The 20,502-nt window shown below is 44.6% G+C and overlaps 1 protein-coding gene across 1 annotated transcript; it reads right to left on the bottom strand.

The window, feature by feature from the left end:
- Nucleotides 1-1,174: 1,174 nt before the first annotated feature.
- Nucleotides 1,175-2,972, bottom strand: LOC137381167 (probable G-protein coupled receptor 139). Its single transcript, XM_068053551.1, has 2 exons — nt 2,903-2,972; nt 1,175-2,079 (listed from the first exon to the last, which is right to left on the bottom strand). Exons 1-2 carry the CDS (start codon nt 2,970-2,972, stop codon nt 1,175-1,177), a joined length of 975 nt encoding a protein of 324 aa, XP_067909652.1.
- Between the last annotated feature and the right edge of the window lie 17,530 nt (nt 2,973-20,502).

Below are 20,502 nucleotides of genomic sequence, written 5' to 3'. Positions count from 1 at the left end.
CCCCTGCCTCACTGCAGTTACTGTCCCTCTCACACCGTCTCCATCTCCTGGTGAACCTGTCTCACTGCAGTTACTGTCCCCTCTCACCATCTCCATCTGCTGGTGTCCCTGTCCAATTGCAGCTATTGTCCCCCTCTCAGCTTCTCCATCTGCTGGTGTCCCTGTCTCACTGCAGTTACAGTCCCCCTCTCACCATCTCCATCTGCTGGTGTCCCTGTCTCACTGCTGTTACTGCCCCTTCTCACCATCACCATCTGCTGGTGTCCCTGTCTCACTGCAGTTACAGTCCCCCTCTCACCATCTCCATCTGCTGGTGTCGCTCTCTCACTGCAGTAACTGTCCCTCTCTCACCATCTCCATCTGCTGGTGCCCCTGCCTCACTGCAGTTACTGTCCCTCTCTCACCGTCTCCATCTCCTGGTGAACCTGTCTCTCTGCAGTTTCTGCCCTGCTCACCATTAGCAGGTGGACCTGCTTCACTGCAGTTAATGTCCCTCTCTCACCATCTCCATCTGCTGGTGTCCCTGCCTCACTGCAGTTACTTCCCGTCTCACCACCTCACAGTCACTTCGATTTGCAGCTTTATCCACTGGCTGCGGTTGTTGACATAACAACCACTAGGTGGCGCTGTATTGGCACATGCGCAAACGTATCCTGTTCCAGTTCAACTGGGCGGCACAGTGGCACAGTGGATCGCACTGCAGCCTCACAGCTCCAGCGACCCGGGTTCGATGCTGGGTACTGCCTGTGTGGAGTTTGCAAGTTCTCCCTGTGTCTGCGTGGGTTTTCTCCGGGTGCTCCGGTTTCCTCCCACAAGCCAAAAGACTTGCAGGTTGGTAGGGAAATTGGCCATTATAAATTGTCACTAGTATAGGTAGGTGGTAGGGAAATATAGGGACAGGTGGGGATGTTTGGTAGGAATATGGGATTAGTGTAGGATTAGTATAAATGGGTGTTTGATGGTCGGCACAGACTCTGTGGGCCGAAGGGCCTGTTTCAGTGCTGTATCTCTAATCTAATCTAAAACGTCATGGGCTGTCACGTTCAGGCAACTGCCAGGACTAAAGATGGCGCCGGTCAAATAATCACAGAGGTGGGTGGAGGGTGGGTGGTGGAGCGGGGCGGGGGGAGGGAGATGGAATTTGCTTCCAGTGTTTGAAACCCTTCAGCTCTTTCTATGATTTCACAAATTTAACAATAAGATTGAGAGGGTATTTCACCGCCATCTTCAGCTCCTGTCTGAATTTCGTCTGGGTCACAGTATAAATACATGTGTTGGTGCAGGAACTGAGAAGCTGCAGCATCATGGCTGTGCGATCTGTGATAAAGACAGGGTCAGTGAAGGAGGAATAAGACTGAATATCTGCAATTCGAGTATAAATGTTAAATACAAGCCGGGTCACCCATAACAGTATAAAACTTCCGGATATACAGAAGAGTAAAATAATTGATTTCATGCGATTCTCCATCTCTGGGTCCTTGTGATTCTCTGCATTGCTGTGGCGCCGGAATCCCCTGCGGACTTTGCTGGAGAATAAAATCCGTCTGACAGTCAGGACATTGAGCAGCAAAATGAGAAAGACCGGGACACAAGGTGTGAAAATGAGATGAAACAATTCAAATGCCCCCCATATGGTGGAAGTATAGAAGCTCAGTTTATTAGCACAACCCATGGGAACATTATTAATATTGCACTCTTGTACCAGTGTAAAGTACCAGGGGAGAGACTCTAAACAGCCCAGCACACTCACTGTTCCCACAACCACAGCCGCCGTTTTCTCACTGCAATATTTTGTTTTCAGCTTCTCACAACAAATGGCCACAAATCGATCAAAGGTGAAAGTGACTGTAAGCCAGACAGAAACAGCTGTGGATGCAAAAAGCAGAAAGATAATGAGAGAACACACAGGAGTAATTCTCAGGAATGAACCTGGGAAATAAATTAAAACAATCCAGTACAATATGGGATCAGTGATAACGACCAGGAGATCAGCCACTGCCATTCCCACCAGGTGGACAGTGATACATTTGGAGAGACCGCACTTTCTTCGGGACAGGATCACAATCGCCACCAAGTTAACTGGAAGAGAGAGAAAAGGAAGCAGAGAAATTACTGATCAGGCCCTGAGACAAAGCAGCAGTTTGACAGGATCTGGGCTGAAATTTCCAGCTTTTTGCTGCATCGAGCGGTGAAAACTGATTCATTGACCTGGGAAGTGCTTTGTCACAGTGAAATGTTTGAAAACACAGTTATTAATAATGAATTTGGGAATTGATGCAGAAAGTGAATAAAGTCATCACCGGATCGACTGGAAGTACTGACAGTGAAGGTCCACAGTGAAGCAGAGGAGAGGTGAAAGTGTCAGCAGCAAAGTCAGTTCAGCAGCTAGACTTCTGAAGTAGAGTCAGACACACACAGAGTGAAATAATATTTGATAACAGTGATAATCAATAAATACATTGAAATCCCAGTTAAACTGAGCCATGTTATTGGAGAGGGAGGACATTGTTCTGTCCCCTTGGAACACTGAGACCATGAGATGTCTCGTTATCAATCGCTGACAAAAAAATCATAAAAATATTCCAGGACCGGTTAGATCCACATCATGAAACTGTTAAAAACTCCTGATGGTCTGATTATTGATCCTAACTGAAACATCTCCTTCCAATACATTCAATACACAGAATAATCCAGTAATAATGCCACAGTTACTTAAAACAATACCATTACATACATAATACTGTTCCTGCAAGAATGAAAGTGTCGACAATAAGGAGATTCCAGCAGTAAATTGCTGGAAAAGAACAAGCGGCTGTGGAACACACACAGTGAGAAATAGTGCCCAGGACAGCAGCACAGTTAACATCGATATACACCATTAACAGCTGAGATGCTGGCATACCAGCAACTCCAATTGCTGCAAGTACTGGATAACAAATGTCTTCTATCATAGACATTGCTGGATATCCCATTTCTGTGTGAAGCAGGGAATTCGATTGGCCTGGAATCCAAAGCTCCAGCAGGCACTCTGAGCTGATCCATTCCAACGGGTCCTGATTTATACAGGGGGTACGTCTCCACTGACACGGTTATATCCCTGATCATTGCTATTTGTTACACTCACCTGAACAAACACATTACATCAGCAGCTTTGACTCTGATGTAAATAATATGGTGGATAAAACACAATCAATTCAATGTCAATGACATTTTCTGAGTAAGACCTCTCTCGGGAATAAACCTGAAATCTGCACTCATACTGGATGGATGGCAATTATGAGAGGCGCCATTTACATTTTCCATATTATTGTATTGACCTTGTTCACTTCTGGATATTCTATTGTAAATGTAACTGATCTGTCTGCAGTGGACACAGAATCCAGGGACAAAAGCAATCCCGTTTCACTCTGTTCCTGCCTTTGCCCAGTTAAAATGTGAACTTTGAGTCTCCGATTCGGGACCATGTTCAGGGTTACAGCCCAGAAACTACTGTGAGTGATATTACGGGACAGACACTGTATGCATCCATTTGGGAGGCAGTTGGGTCGTGATAATATCACAGGTCACGGAATCCAGAGGCCGACCCTGATGGCCTGGGGACGGGGGCTCAAATCCCACCACGGCAGCTATATAAAACAGAGGGAGCGCCCTTTCTATGCATAATGTAGAGGGAGCTCCCTCTCTATTTGTAAAGTGGAAGGAGCACACTCTCTATTTATAAAGTTGGGGGCGATGAAGGAAAGAGGAGAGAGGGAAACGGAAACAAATGGGGAAATGGAGAGAGACAGACAAAGTGGAAGACAGAGAGAGACAGATGATTTAGCGAAATGAGAGCTTGACGGAAGCCCAGTAACAATCCCCATTGTCTGCCCAGTCCGGTATTTGCGGTTTAATGTGAGGGTTTTAGGGATGCGTTTTTTTTCCAGATATAGCAATGAAACAGGCCCTTCGGCCCACCGAGTCTGTGCCGACCATCAGCCACCCAATTATACTGATTCAACACTAATTCCATATTCCTACCACATACCCACCTGTCCCTAACATTTCCCTGCCACCTACCTATGCTCGGGGCAATTGATAATGGCGAATTTACCTAACAACCTGCAAGTCTTTGGCATGTGGGAGGAAACTGGAGCACCCGGAAGAAGCCCACGCAGACGCAGAGAGAACTTGCAAACTCCATACAGGCAGTACCCAGAATTGAAACCGGGTCGCTGGAGCTGTGAGGCTGCGGTGCTAACCACTGCGCCACTGTGCCGCCCAGAGAGTGTTAGATGAGTGTTTGATATTTTCAAACTGTATTGACATTCCCAACAAAAGCAAGAGTTAAAGATTCAAAATTAACCAAACAAATGGCTCAAAGCAATGCTGTCCATGTACAGAGGGACAGAAAGATGGAGGGAGTGAGTCACAGATGGAGAGAGACACAGACAGAGTGGGACACAGACAGAGGGAGAGAGAGAGAGACAGAAAGGGAGGCAGGCAAATGCAGAGTGAGACAGACAGAAAGGGAGGCAGGCAGACGCAGAGGGGGCGAGACAGGGAGAAAGCGAGCGAGACAGATACAGAGGGAGAGAGACAGATGCAGAGGGAGAAACGGACAGAGAGAGAGAGAGAGAGGGAGACAAACAGAGGGAGAAACAGAGACAGAGGGAGAGACAGACAGAGAGAGAGGGGGGCGAGATTACAGGAAAAACTTTATATCTAATCATGTTGAAGAAATATAGAATTAAAAAGTAAAACTGGCTGTGTGCAAGAACTAATTTTGAAAGGAAAGATCAGGGGTTTAATGTGAGTGTTTTGGGGGCAATTGGTGGATCAGTGATTGATATTTTCAAACTGAAGTGACATTTAATAATCTTGAAAAAATATTATTAAACACTGACAAACTTTAGAAGTAGGGTAATGGAATACAGTATGTGAGGGGAGCTTGACAGAACCTCAGTAACAATCCCCATTATCTGCACAGTCCTGTATTGGGGGTTTAGTGTGAGAGTTCAGGTGGCTGGTGTTGAACAGTGTTTGATATTTTCAAACTGCAGTGATGCTCCCAGCAAGGGCAAGATTTACAGGTTCAAAATTTACCAAGAAATGGATAAAAACATTTCTTTCCAAGGAGAGAGAGATGGTGTTAGAGAAAGAGTCATGGAAAGGGGCAGAGAAAGAGGGAGAGGGTGAGGGAGAGAGAGAGAGAGAAAGATGGGAAGAAACAGACATGAGAGGGAGAGACAGAGAGAGGATGAGAAAAGTTGGAACAATCATTAACAATCCTCATTATCTGCCCAGTCCTGTTTTTGGAGGTGAGTGTGAGTGTTTTAGGGTGAATGTTGGATCAGTGTTTCATATTTTCAAACTGCAGTGCCAATCCCAACAAGGCTGTTAAAGTATATAAGAGCAGGGAGGTTATGCTGGAAGTGTGTAACTCATTGCTGAAGCAGGTACAGTGTGGGTTTAGATACAGAGTAATGCAGTGGATTCAGAGAAGGAGGGAGAGACGGGCAGAAAGAGTGAGGAGATCCGGGGAGGCAGGCAGATTGTAGTGAAGCTCTACATCTAACCACGTGAAAAAAATAAATAATTAAAAATGTAAATGGACTGCGCACTGAAAATACTGTCCGCACACAAAAACTAAAGTCACACACCACCCTAACTGAAAATATATCACCATTCCTTCACTGTTACTGGGTCAAAATCCTGGAACTCCCTTCCTAACAGCACTGTGGGTATACCTACCCCACATGGACTGCAGCGGTTCAAGAAGGAGTCTCAACACCACCTTCTCAAGGGCAATTAGGAATGGGTAATAAATGCTGGCCTGGCCAGTAACGCACACATCCAACAAATAAATAAGGCAAATAAAAAGTTGACATCGAGTCACTTAAGGAGCTATTAGACGAGACCAAAAAATTGGTCAAAGGCGTTGGTTTGAGGCAGCGTCTTCAAAGACGAAAGAGAGTTAGTGAGACGGAGAGGTTTAGGAAAGGAATTCAAGAGTTAGGCCTTGGCAGCTTGAAGGCACGGCCACCAATGTTGGAACAATTCAAATTAGGGCTGCTCAAGAGGCCAGAATTAGAGGATCACAGATATTGGTGGATTGTGGAGCTGGAGGAGATTGCAGAGATATGGAGGGGTCATTTGTGGAAGACAGTTCCAAACTTCTAACACCCTTTGTATGTTGAAGTGTTTCTGAATTTCATCTTTAAAAGGGCTTTCGACTAATTTTTGATTTTTAGACAGTTCCCCCGGTCCGAGACTGTCCCCATCGAATACTCACAGGGCAGGTACAACACGGGGTTAGATACAGAGTAAAGATCCATCTACCAATGCCAGACTGGCTGTTCCTCTGTCTCTTTCTCCTCATCTCTCACTGCCTGCAACACCCTTTCTCTGCCTCACTTTCTCCCTCTTCCCATCCTGAGAGCAGGAGGGAGAGATTGAGGTAGTGCACAGAGGGAGATAGAGATAGAGGGAGAAAGGTAGAGAGATAGACTTGTAAAGTGAGTAACAGAGAGTAGAAATAATGTTTCAGAGAGTAGAAGAGATGGGAAGAGAGAGAAAGAGATGAAGAGAGATTACCAGCAAGAGAGTTTACCAGAGATTACCTCTCTCTCAGTCCCTATTACTCCTTTCCAATTTGTTACCATCTCCATCTATTTTCGCCCTCTACCCCGATGTTTCACAATCCATGCCTTTCGCTCGTATGTCTGTGTATACTGCAGTGAAGGATTACATCAAATTATTATGTTTTACATTTGCTCTTTCAATCTAACTGAACAATCTCTCAAACTGTGAACAGAAGGGCCTTGGAGTGACTGTCCACTGATTCCTGAGGGTAACAGTTCAGGTGGACAAGGTGGTTAAAAAGGCTAACGGAATACTTTCCTTTATTGGCCGATGTAGAGAATATAAGAGCAGAGAGGTTATGCTCGAACTGTATAAAACACTAGTTAGACCACAGCTAGAGTACTGTGTACAGTTCTGGTCACCACACTACAGGAAGGATGTGATCACACTAGAGAGTGTACGGAGGAGATTTACAGAGGATGTTGTCAGGAATGGAGAATTATAGCTATGAGTAAAGATTGGATAGGCAGGAATTGTTTTCTTTGGAACAGAGAAGGTTGAAGGGAAGATTTAAGTGAGGTGTATGAAATAATGGCGGGCCAAGATAGAGTGGATAGGAAGGACCCATTTCCCTTAACAGAGGGGTCAATAACCATGGGCATAGATTACAAGATTTCCACAACTATATTATGAGGGTGTGATGGCTTCCATGGTGGAATACCTTGCTGGATTTTAACAGTGGAGCGTTTTCCTTCCTGATCATCAAAACTGGCCGCCTGGGCCCCAACTTCATCCACATTTCTCCCACTCTACCAATATTTCACTCTACATGCCTATCTTTCTCTGTTTGTGTACAGAGCAGTGAAGGATTACATCAAACGAATATATCTTACATTCTCCCTTTCAATCCACCCCAACAATCTCTCTCTCCAACCTTGTCCCTCTCAACAGCACTCTCTCTGCCTGCATATCTAAGCCTCTCTCCCTCTGTCTCCCTCTTAGTGTCAGAGATAGCAGGAGGGAGAGACAGAGAGAGGCAGACACAGAGAGACACAGAGAACAACCCCAGCTTCACCAATCTATCCACGGAACTGAAGTCCCTCATCCCTGGAACCATTCTTAAGAATCTTTTTTGCACCCTCTCTAAGGCCTCCACATTCTTCCTGAAGTACGGTGTCCAGAATGGGACAATGCTCCAGTTGAAGGCAAACCAGCGTTTTACATAGGTCATATTTTCCTTGCTTTTGTATTCAATGTCTCTATTTAGAATCTCAGGACCCCTTATGCCGTTTAGCCACTTTCTGAAACTGCCCTGTCACCTTCAGTGATAGGTGCACAAACACTCCCCAGATGTGTCTGTTCCTGCATCTCCTTTACAATCGTATCCTTTATTTTATATCGTCTGTCCTCGTTTTTCCTAACCGTGGATGTGGAAGATGCGGGCATAGTTCTTAATAAATACATTTCGACTGTCTTCACAAAAGAGGGGACGACATAGACATTGTAGTCAATGAGGAGGTTCTTGAAATATTGAATGGGATAAATCGTGAGAGAGGAAATATTCAGGGGTTTAGCATCTTCGAAAGCTGATAATTCACCAGGCTCACACTGTTTAGAGGTGCAAGGGTGGAAATATCAGAGGCTCTGACCATCATTTTCCAATCCTCTCTGGTTATAGTCGTGCTGCTAGAAGACTGGAGGACTGCGTATGTTGTACTGTTGATTAACAAGTGTGAAAGTAATAGACTGAGTAATTACAGGCCACCCAGGCTAATCAGAGTGGAGGGAAAATTATTCGGCGCAAGGGAATGATTGATTCCTTTCTAGTACTGTGTCTCAGTGTCTCCATGTCTGTGTCTCTGTCACAATTTGAGCACTACCCTTACATTGGTGAGGTGTCGGTCACTGAAATAAATGTCCCAGTGTTGTGGTAACATAAAATGGCCACCGAGAATCAGCCTAAATTGTCTGACTAATGTTTGTGGATTTCCACAGATGTTTGAGTGAGGAGAGAGACAGACAGACAGACAGACAGAAAGAGAGACCGGGAGAGAGACACAGACCAAGACACAAAGAGTGATAGTAAGATATTTGTCATTGGACAGAGGAAGAGGAGGAGGCCATTTGGCCTCTCAACCCTCTTCTGTCATTCAATGAGCACGTGGCTCATGTGTGATCTAACTCCATGTACCTATCTTTTCCCCGTAATACCTTTGGTTAACAAAAATCTATCAACCTCAGATTTAAAAACTAACAAGTGCCTCTGCATCAATTGCCGTTTGTGGAATTGATTTCCAAACTGATACCAAACCTGAAAGGTTTTTAAGACAGCGTTTAGATTTTTAGACTATGCCCCCAAGTTCCTGACTCCGAAGCCAGTGGGAATAGTTTTTCTCTGTCCATCCTATCAGTTTCCCGTATTATCTTAAAAGTATTCATCCAATATCCTTCTAAATTCCAGAGAAAGGACTTGTTGGAGCAGGAGGGGAGACTGGAGCAGATGGTTTGGGAAAGTGGATAAACTGAAGCAATGGATGAGGAGACTGAGGATTCAATACAGTGAGAGGAGAGGCTGAGATTCACAGGGGGAGACTGCAGCAGAGTGTTAGAGGAAATCTAATCTATAGATCCCAGTAATACAACTCAATTAATACATTCAAACAATAATCCCTGTGGTTATTGGTGTAGGAGAACAGTTCATTGTTTCTACAATATAGTCAATATATTTAGTTTGTACAGGCTAATAAATATAAATTTAAATATATTTCTGATATCAGCCTCGCTCTTTATTAAATTCAGCAGTCCCAGAGATTTTAAACTGCAGTATTTGAATAATGAATTACCATCAGTGTAGAACTGATTCTATTCTGTTCATTCAGCCACTACGTAAGGAATAGGATCTTTCTGCAAAACAAAATGAGGACCTGACAGAAATCAACACAGAGAATCAAGTCCAACAGGAAAATGAACACAATCTGACAACAGACAACTTCAACTCACAGTTTCTCTCACTATTTGTTCTGGTCATTCCAGCACTTTATGATAGTGAATTATTTACACTGCTGCTTCTTTCTCTTTCTCTTTACTTCAGCTTTTCTTTTTCCATCGGTTTAGTTCTCCTTGCTACTTTTCTCCTTCCCTATCTCTCTGGAGTACACACACCCTGTAAATTGTTACTTAATGCTGCTTTTCACATATGATTTATACCTAACATTCTGCGCCTGTGTTATTTTCACCTGCCCCAGGTTCAATGATTCTATCCTCAGAGTCAGTTTGTTCAATGGTGAAACCTTTTTCAATAATTGAATGCGTCTACAGAACACTCAAGTCTCCATATGATCACCTACGCTCTTCACTTCATCAACAATACATGGAATAAACAGGATCGAAAGCTACTTCCAGTCAAACCTCACAATCATTGAAATTCCTTCTCCTGTAATAATAAAGTAATCTGTTAGAATGTGGGATTGTTTGATTCATCAAACACCAACATCAGCGCTGCAGCTGATAATCTCCAGATAAATGGAAAGACTCTTGATTCCAACTTTAGAGTGTAAACCAATATAACATCACATCAGTACTTTCTATTTTACAATGTAGTCCAGTGACAGTGAAGGGTCCACAGTGAAGCAGGGAAGGAGATGTGAAATTGCCAGCAGGAAACTCAGTTCAGTAGCCACGTTTCTGAAGCAACGTCAGAAACACAAAGCATGAAATAATATTTGATAACAGTGATAATCAATAAATACATTGAAATCCCAATTAAATTGAGCCACGTTATTGGGGAGGGAGGACATTGTGCTGTCCCCTTGTAACACTGAGACTGTGAGATGTCTCATGATCAATCACTGAAAAAAAAGCATCCTTAAAAAGTATTGCAGGACGGGTTAGATCCACATCATGAAACTGTTCAAAGCTCCTGATGGTCTGATTCGTGATACTAACTGAGATGCTTGATTTGAATGCTCTCAATACACTGAATAATCCAGTAACAATGCCACGGTTGCAGAAACCAATACCATCAAGGACATAATACAACTCCTGCAGGACTGAAAGAACAGACAATGAGGAGATTCGATCAGTAAATTGCTGGAAAAGAACAGGCGGCTGTTTAATACACATACAGTGAAAAATAACACCGTGTACAGCAGCACAGTTAACATCGATTTACACCAATAACAGCTGAGATGCTGCTTACCAGAAACTCCAATTGCTGCAAGTACAGGATAGTAAATGGATATGAACTGATAGATTACTGGATATCCCATTTCTGTGAGAAGCAGAGACTTCTGTTAGCCTGGAATCCAATGCTCCAGCAGGCACTCTGAGCTGATCCATTCCAATGGGTCCTGATTTATACAGGGGATAAGTCTCAACTGACACTGTTATACTCCTGATCATTGCTATTAGTTACACTCACCTGAACAAACACATTACATCAGCAGCTTTGACTCTGATGTAAATAATGGGGTGGATAAAACACAATCATTTCAATGTCAATGACATTTTCTCTCTCGGAATAATCCTGAAAACTGTACTCATACTGGACGGGTGCTCCAATTATGAATGGCATCATTTACATTTTCCATAATATTGTATTGACCTCGTTCACTCCTGGCATTTCTATTCTAAATGTAACTGATCTGTCTGCAGTGGACACTGAATCCAGGGACAAAAGTAATCCCGTTTCACTCTGTTCCTGCCTTTTCCCAGTTAAAATGTGAACTTTGAGGATCTGATTCAGGAACATGTTCAGGGTTGTAGCCCAGAAACTACTGTGGGTGATATTGGGTGACAGGCTCTGTACATGTACATTAGGGAGGCAGTCGCACAGTGATAATATCACTGAGCTAGTGATCAAGAGGCCCAACATGATGGGTAGGGGACAGGGGTTCAAAACCCACCATGGCAGCTGTATAAAATAGAGGCAGCTCCCCCTCAGTGTATAAATGGGACGGAGCTCCCTCTCTCTGTATAAATTGGAAAGAGCTCCCTGTCTATGTATAAAGTGGAGGGATCTCCCTCTCTCTGTATAAACTGGATGGAGCTCCCTCTCTATGCACAAAGTGGAGGGAGAACCCTCTCTCCGTATAAAGTGGAAGGTGCACCCTCTCTATGTATAAAGTGGAGGGAGCTCCCTCTCTTTGTATGAAGTGGAGGGAACTCCCCCTCTAAGTATAAAGTGAGGGCGCTCCCTCTCGACGTCTAAAGTGGAGGGAACTCCCTCTCTACTTATATAGTGAGGGAGCTCGCTCTCTGCGTATAAAGTGGAGGGAGCTCCCTGTCTATGTATGAAGTGGAGGGAGCCCCTTCTCTACGTATAAAGTGGAGGGAGCTCCCTCTCCATGTATAAAGTGGAGGGCGATTAACGACAAAGGAGAGAGGGAAATGTAAACAAATGGAGAGGGAGACGAAATGAAAGACAGTGAGAGACAGAAGAGACAGTGAACTGTGAGCTTGACAGAATCCCAGTAACAATCGCCATTGTCTGACCAGTCCGGTATTGGGGATTTACTGCGACTGTTTTAGGGCCGAGTGTTGGCACAGTGTTTGATATTTTCAGACTGCAGTGACATTCCCAACAAGGGCAAGAGTTGCAGGTTCATAATTAACCACGGAATGGCTCTAAACATTGCTGTCCAGGGAAAGAGGAAAGGGGAGAGATGGAGGGAGACAGACACAGAGAGAGTGGTACAGAGACATTGCGGGGAGAGAGAGTGAGTTAGAGGGAGAAAGACAAAGCGAGAGACAGATACAGAGGGAGAGAGGCAAACAACGAGAAGGAGAGAGACAGACAGAGGGTGAAACAGAGACTGAGGGAGAGGCAGACAGAGAGATTGTGACAGGGCGAGATGATAGGAGAAACTTTAGATGTACCAATGTTTGAAAAAAGATAAAATTTAAAGATAAAACTGGCTGTGCACAAGAACTAAATCTGGAAAGAAACATTGGGGGTTGAGTGTGAGTGTTTTGGAGGCAACTGTTGGATCACTGTTTCATATTTTCAAACTGCAGGGACATTTAATGCTGCTGAAAAATATTATCAGAAATTGACAAACTTTAGAAGCAGGGGAATGGGGATACAGAGTGAGAGGGGACCTTGACAGAACCTCAGTAACAATCCCCATGATCTGCCCAGTCCTGTATTGGGGGTTTAGTGTGACTGTTTAGGGGGCGAGTGTTGATCAGTGTTTGATATTTTCAAACTGCAGTGACGTTCCCAGCAAGGGCAAGATTTACAGGTTAAAAATTAACCAAGAATTGGATAAAAACATTTCTGTCCAAGGGGAGATAGCGTGAGATATGGTGTGAGACAGGTGAAGGCACAGTCATGGACTGATGCAGAGAAAGAGTGAGAAGGAGATAGAGGGATAGAGAGAGATGGCGACAGACAGACATGAAAGGGAGACAGATAGAGGATGAGACAAGATGTAACCGTCAGTAACAGTCCTCATTATCTGCCCAGTCCTGTATTGGCAGTTTAGTGTGAATGTTTTACGGGTGAGTGTTGGATCAGTGTTTGATATTTTCAAACTGCAATGACCTTCCCAAAAAGGCAGGTATAGAATAGAAGAGCAGGGAGGTTACGCTGGAACTGTATAACACATTGGTTCGGCCACAACTTGAGTCCTGTGTGCAGTTCTGGTCACCTCATAACAGAAAGGATGCAATTGCACTAGTGAGGGTGCAGAGGAGATTTACGAGGATGATGCCAGAACTGGAGAAATGCAGCATGAGGAAAGCTTGTACAGGCTGGGGTTATTCTCTCTGGAACAGAGAAGGCTGAGGGGAGATCTGATTGAAATGTGAGGGGCTTGGATAGAGTGGAGGTGAAGAATCTACTCACCTTAGCTGACAGCTCAGTGACGAAGAGGCATAGAATTGAAGTGATTGGTAGAAAGTTTAGAGGAAAGATGAGGAAAATGTTTTTCACCCAGAGGGTGGTGAGGGTCTGGAACACACTGCCTGAGAGGGCAGTTGAGGCAAAGAACCTCAACTCATTCAAAAGAAGTCTGGATATGCACCTCAAGTGACGTAATCCACAGGGGTATGGGACAAATCGTGGCAGATGGGATAAGAATAGGTGGATCGTTTTTAGGCCGGCACAGAGACGATGGGCCAAATGGCCCCTTTCTTTGCCTTAAATTTTCTATGATTCTAAAGGAAAGAGTTGCTGGTGCAAAATTAACCAAGAAATGTCTGAAAGCATTGCTGTCCTGGGACAGAGAGAGGGAGGGAGAGATGAAAGGAGGGAGAGAGATACAGAGTGAGGCAAAGAGGGAGATACGGGGAGAGAGGAAGAGAGAGAGACAGGGACGACAGAGAGAGAGAGAGGGTGGGGGTAGAGACAGAGCGAGAGGGGGAAACAGACACAGAGAAGGAGGGAGAGAAAGAAACAGGGGAGAGAGAGACAGGGGAGGCAGAGGGGAGTGAAAGACAGACAGAGGGAGTGGCAGAGAGAGAGATAGAGGATCGGCAGGGGGATAGACAGGGAGGGACAGAGGGAGACGGAAAAACAGACAGAGAGAGAGCTGGAGATGGAGAGACAGAGAGAGAACGTTTGGGAGAGACAGAGATGGGGGAAAAGGGATAGACGGAGAGACTGAGACAAGGAGAGAGTGGTGAGACAGGGATTGGCAGGGAGAGGGACAGCGAAAGGAGGAAGACCAAGAGACAGCGAGGCAGAGCGAGAGAAATAGAGTGTGGGACAAAGGGAAGGACAGAGAGAGGGGCAGAGAGAGACGGGGAGACCGAGAGAGAGAGAGAGACAGGACAAAGAGAGAGAGAGAGAGAGAAAGAGAGGAATGATAGAAACATACAGAGAGACAGCGACATAGAGTGGAGAGACTACAGCAGCAACTTTCGGTCAGTTATTTTCACTTTGGTTGTGGAAAACGTCTGGAAAAATAATTCGGATCAATATCAATGGACAAATGCGAGTTAATTAAGAAAAGGCAGTATGGATTTCTTAAGGGAAAATCATGTTTAACTAACTGGCTGGAGTTTTTTGAGGAGGTTACAGAGAGGGTTGATGAGGGCAATGCTGTTGATGTGGTGTACATGGACTTTCGTTGATACAATGCCACACAACAGACTTGTGAGCAAACTTGTAGCTCACAGAATAAAAGGGATGGTAACAACATGGATACGGAATTGGCTGAGTGACAGGAAACGAAGAGTCGTGTTTAATGGATGTTTTTCAGGCTGGAGAAAGGTTTGTAGTGGAGTTCCCCAGTGGTCAGTGTTGGGACCCTTGCTTTTCCTGATATATATTCATGACCAAGACTTGGTGAACAGGGTACAATTTCAAAGTTTGCTGATGATACGCGACTTGGAAGCATTGTGAACTGTTAGCAGGATAGTGACACACTTCAAAAGGACATAGACAAGTTGGTGGAATGGGCAGGCAGGTGGCAGATAACGTTCAATGCATAGAAATGTGAAGTGATTCAATTTGGGAGGAAGAACATGGAGAGACAATATAGAATAAAGGGAACAATTCCAAAGGGGGAGCAGGAGCAGAGGGACCTGGGTGTATCTGAGCAGAAGTCATTGAAAGTGGCAGGCCAGATTGAGAGAGCGGTTAATAAAGCATACAGTATCCTGGGATTTATTAATAGGGGCATAGTGTTCACGAGCAATGAGTTTATGTTGAACTTGTATAAGATACTAGTTCGTCCTCAGCTGGAGTATTGCGTCCATTTCTGAGTGACAATTTTAGGAAATTCGTGAGGGCATGGGAGAGAGTACAGAAGGGATTCAAGAGAATAGTTCCAGGGATGAGGAATTTCAGTTATGAATATAGATTGGAGAAGTTAGGACTGTTTTCCTTGGAGAAGAGAAGGCTGAGAGGTGATTTGATAGAGGTATTCAAAATTATGAGGGATCCTGAAAGAGTAGACAGAGAGACACTCTTGTCTCTTGTGAAAGGATCGAGAACGAGATGGCACAGATTGAAAATATTTGGTAAGAGATGCAAAAGTGACATGGGGAAAAACGTTTTCATGCAGTGAGTGGTTAATGTCTGGAATGCGCTTCCTGAGAACGTCGTGGAGGCAGGTTCAGTTGAAGCATTCAAAGGGAATTAGACGGTTATATGAAAAAGAAGAATGTGCAGAGTTATGAGGAGAAGGCGGGGTAATGGAACTGAAAATTGCACTCTCGGAAAACCAGTGCAGACAAGATGGCACGAATGGCCTCCTTAAGTAATGCAACAAATCTGAGACAGAGGCAGAGAAAGAGAGAGAGGGAGAGATAGAGAAAGATGCAGAAGGAGAGAGAGCATGTGCGAGAGACAGAGACAGAGAGGGTGAGACAGAGAGAGGGAGAGGCAGAAAGAGAGACAGACAGGCAGATGGAGACAGAGACACAGTGACATAGAGAAAGAGGGAGACGGAGAGAGAGAGGGAGAGGCAGAAAGAGAGACAGACAGGCAGATGGAGACAGAGACACAGTGACATAGAGAAAGAGGGAGACGGAGAGAGAGAGGGAGAGGGAGAGAGCGAGAGAGAGAGAGAGAATGACAGATAGGGAGGTAGAGAAAGAGACAGAGTGGGGGGGGGGAGAGATGATCTGAAAGAAAAGCAGAGCTATGGATTGAGACAGAATAAGAGGGAGATAGAGAGGGAGAGACAGTGATAGAGAGAGGGAGAAAGAGAGATGGACACAGAAAGAGAGGAGAGGCATAGAAAGGATGGAGAAAGAGAGAGAGAGAATCTCACAGTGGAGATACACGAATAACAGAGCCACACAGTGACACTCAGAGCAGAGATACTATTATACCAGACCGACTCAGCGAATCTCCTTGTGGAGATATTATATTAACAGACTCACTCAGTGACTCTACTTGCAGATATACGATCAAAAGAGACCCATACAGTGTCTCTCCCTGTGGAGATACTAAAATAACAGATCCACTCAGTGACTATCCATGTGACGATACTATAATAACAGACCCACTCAGTGACTCTCCCTGTGGAGGTATTAAAATAACTGACCAACTCAGGGACGCTCGCTGTGGAGATAGTATAAAAACAGACCCACTCAGTGAATCTCCCTGCGGAGATATTATAATAACACACCTTTCAGTGACTCGCCCTGTGGAGATATTAAAATAACAGACACAGACAGTGAATATCCCAGGGCAGATACTATGATGAAAGACCAATGAGAGACTCTCCCTGTGGAGATAAAATAATAACAAATCATCTCAGCCATCCTCACTGTGGGATCGACTAAAGACATTCCCTAACAGTGACTCTCCCTGTGGAGATACCTAAATAACAGACCAACTCCGTGATTCTCCCGATGGAGATACCATAATAAAATACCCAATCAGTGACTCTCCAGTGGAGATCAAATAATACGAGATCTACTCCGTGACTCTCCATGTGGAGATACTCTGACAAAAGACCCACTCAGTGACTCTCCCTGTGGAGATACTATAATAACAGACCCACTCAGTGACTCTCCCAGTGGAGCTACTATAATAACAGACCCACTCAGTGACTCTCCCAGTGGAGATACTATAATAACAGACGGACTCAGTGACTCTCCATGTGGAGATGGTGTAATAGCAGAACCACTCAGTGACTCTCCCTGCGGAGATACTGTAACAACAGACGCACTCAGTGGCATTCCCTGTGGTGATAAAATAATAACAGACCATCTGAGCTACCTTCACTGTGGGCATTCCATAATGACATACCCTATTAGTGACTGTTCCTGTGGAGATACCTGAATAATAGACGAAATCCGTGACTTTCCCTGTGGATAGACCTGAACAAAAGTACCAGTCAGTGTTTCTCCAGTAGAGATACAATAATAACAAACCCATTCAGTGACGCTCCCAGTGGAGATCAAATTAATAACAGACTCGGTACGTGACCGTCCCAGAGCAGAACACATAATATCAGACCCACTCAGCGACTTTCCCTATGGAGATACTAAAGTAACAGACACATTCAGTGACAAACACAGTGGAGTACTTTGATGAAAGACCCATTCAGTGACTCTCCCTGTGGAGAAAAAATAATAACAGAGCATCTCAGCTTCCTTCACAGTGGGGATCCTATAATAACATACCTTGTCAGTGACTCGCCCTGTGGAGATAACGGAATAACAGACCCACTCTCGGACGTTCCTTGTGGAGCTACCATTATAACAGACACATTCAATCACTCTCCCTGCGGAGATGCTGTAATAACAGAGCCACTCAGTGACTCTATCCGAGCATATACAATAATAACAGAGCCACTCAGTGACTCTATCCGTGGAGACACAATAATAAGAGACCCACTCAGTGAATCTCCCTGTGGAGATACTATAACAACAGACCCACTGAGTGACTCTATCCGTGGATATACAATAATAACAGACCCACTCAGTGACACTATCCGTGGAGACACAATAATAGACCCACTCAGTGAATCTCCCTGTGGAGATACTATAACAACAGACCCACTCAGTGACTCTATCCGTGGATATACAATAATAACAGACCCACTCAGTGACACTATCCGTGCAGATACTATAACAACAGAACCACTCAGTGACTCTATCCGTGGAGATACAATAATAACAGACCCACTCAGTGAATCTCCCTGTGGAGATACTATAATAACAGACCCACTCAGTGAATCTCCCTGTGGAGATACTATAATGACAGACCCACTCAGTGACTCTCCCTGAAGAGATACCAACATAAAAGACCCACTCAGTGACTCTCCCAGTGGAGAGACCATAATAGCAGACCCACTCAGTGACTCTCCCTGTGGAGATGCTATAATAACAGACCCACTCAGTGACTCTCCCTGAAGAGATACCATAATAAAAGACCCACTCAGTGACTCTCCCTGTGGAGATACTATAATAACAGATCCAACAGTGACTCTCCCAGTGGGGACAATATAATAAAAACACATTCATTCAGTCTTCTTGTGGAAATACTATGATAACAAACACATTCAGTGACTCTAACGGAGCAAATACTGGAATAACAGACCCATTTAGTCACCCGACCTGTGGAGATACTATAAAGAGAGACCCAACCCGTCACTCCCGCAGTGGAGATACCATAATATCGGTCATACTCAGCGACTCTCCTTGTGGTGATTCAATAATAACTGACCCATCAGTGACTCTCCCTGTGGAGATATCATAATAACAGACATACTCATGGACTCTCCTTGTGGAGATAGCATAGCAGACTCATGCAGTCACTCGCCTGTGGTGATGCTATAGAAATAGACCCACTCCGTGACTCTCCCAGTGGAGATACTGTAATGAAGGAGCCACTCACCCACTCACTCTGTGGAGGTACTATAATAACAGAACCACTCCGTAACTCTCCCTGTGGAGATACTGCAATAACAGACCCAATCATTCAGTGACTCTCCCTGTGGAGATACAATAATAACAGAGCATCTCAGCCACCTTCACTGTGGGGATCCTATATTGACATACCCGATCAGTGACTCTCGCTGTGGAGATACTGGAATAACAGACCCACTCTCTGACATTCCCTCCGGAGCTCCTATTATAACAGATCCAATCATTCACCTTCCTAGAGGAGATACTATAATAACAGACCCGCTCTGTGACACTCCCTGAGGAGCAACTATAATAACAGACCAATCCGCCACCTCACTGTGCAGATAATATAATAACAGAACCATTCATTTACTCTTCTTGTGAAAATACTATAATAACAGACACACTCAGTGACTCTAACAGAGGAGCTACTGCAATAACTGACCCATTCAGTGACACTCCCGGTGGAAAAGTAACAATAGCAACAGAGGTACAATAGTAACAGAGACACTCAGTCACTCTCCCTGCGGAGATACTGTCAGAACAGCTCCACTCAGTGACTCTATCCACGGAGATAGAGAAATAACAGACCCACTCAGTGGCTCTCCCTATGGAGTTACTATAATAACATACCCACTCAGTGACTCTCCCTGTGGCGATACTGTAATAACAGATCCACTCAGTGACTCTGTCCGTGGAGATACAAGAATTTCAGCCCCACTCCGCCACTCTTCCTGTGAAGTTACTAAAATCACAGAACCACTCAATGACTCTCCCTGTGGGATACTATACGAACAGACCAACTCAGTCACTCTCCCTGTGGACATACTATAATAACAGATGCACTGCATGACTCTCCCTGTGGAGTTACTAAAATAACAGACCAACTCAGTGACTATCCGCGGGGAGATACTGCAATAACAGAACCACTCAGTGACTGCCCCTGTGGACATAAAATAATAACAGACCCACTCAGTCACTCTCCCTGTGGAGGTACTATAATAACAGAGACACTCAGTGACTCTACCTTTGGAGATACTATAATAACAGACACACTCATTGAGTCTCCCTGTGGAGGTACGATATTAACAGACTCAATCAGTGACTCTCCCAGTGGAGATCAAATAATAACAGAACCACTCAGCGACTTACCAGTGTAGACACTAAAATAACAGACCCACACAGTGACAATCACAGTGTAGATACTATGATCAAAGACCCACTCAGTGACTCTGCCTGTGGAGAAAAAATAATGACAGAGCATCTCCGCCTCCCTGTCAGTGGGGATCCTACAATAACATACCCTATTCGTTACCCACCCTGTGGAGATACTAATCAACAGACCCACTCAATCACTCCACTGTGGAGATACAATAATGACAGACCCACTCAGTCACTCTCCCTGTGGAGCAAAAATAATGACAGAGCATCTCCGCCTCCCTGACAGTGGGGATCCTACAATAACATACCCTATTAGTGACCCTCCCTGCAGAGCTACTAAACAAAAGACTCACTCAGTTACTCGCCCTGTGGAGATACAATAATAACAGACCCACTCAGTCACTCTCCCTGTGGAGATACTACAACAGACGCACTCTGTGACTCTCCCTGTGGAGATAAAGTAAT

Source organism: Heterodontus francisci, chromosome 21 (genome assembly GCF_036365525.1).
Source record: "Heterodontus francisci isolate sHetFra1 chromosome 21, sHetFra1.hap1, whole genome shotgun sequence".
Classification (NCBI taxonomy): Eukaryota; Metazoa; Chordata; class Chondrichthyes; order Heterodontiformes; family Heterodontidae; genus Heterodontus; species Heterodontus francisci.
Note: the sequence above shows the minus strand (reverse complement) of the source record. Positions and strands in the feature narration are given on the sequence as shown.

Bases quoted from the DNA above. Each gene is read 5' to 3' on its own strand.
- LOC137381167 (XM_068053551.1), bottom strand. From the start codon at position 2,972: ATGGGATATCCAGCAATGTCTATGATAGAAGACATTTGTTATCCAGTA. The intron at 2,080-2,902 runs GTATGCCAGCAT...TCTCTCTTCCAG, and splicing joins TGCAGCAATTGGAGTTGCTG to TTAACTTGGTGGCGATTGTG.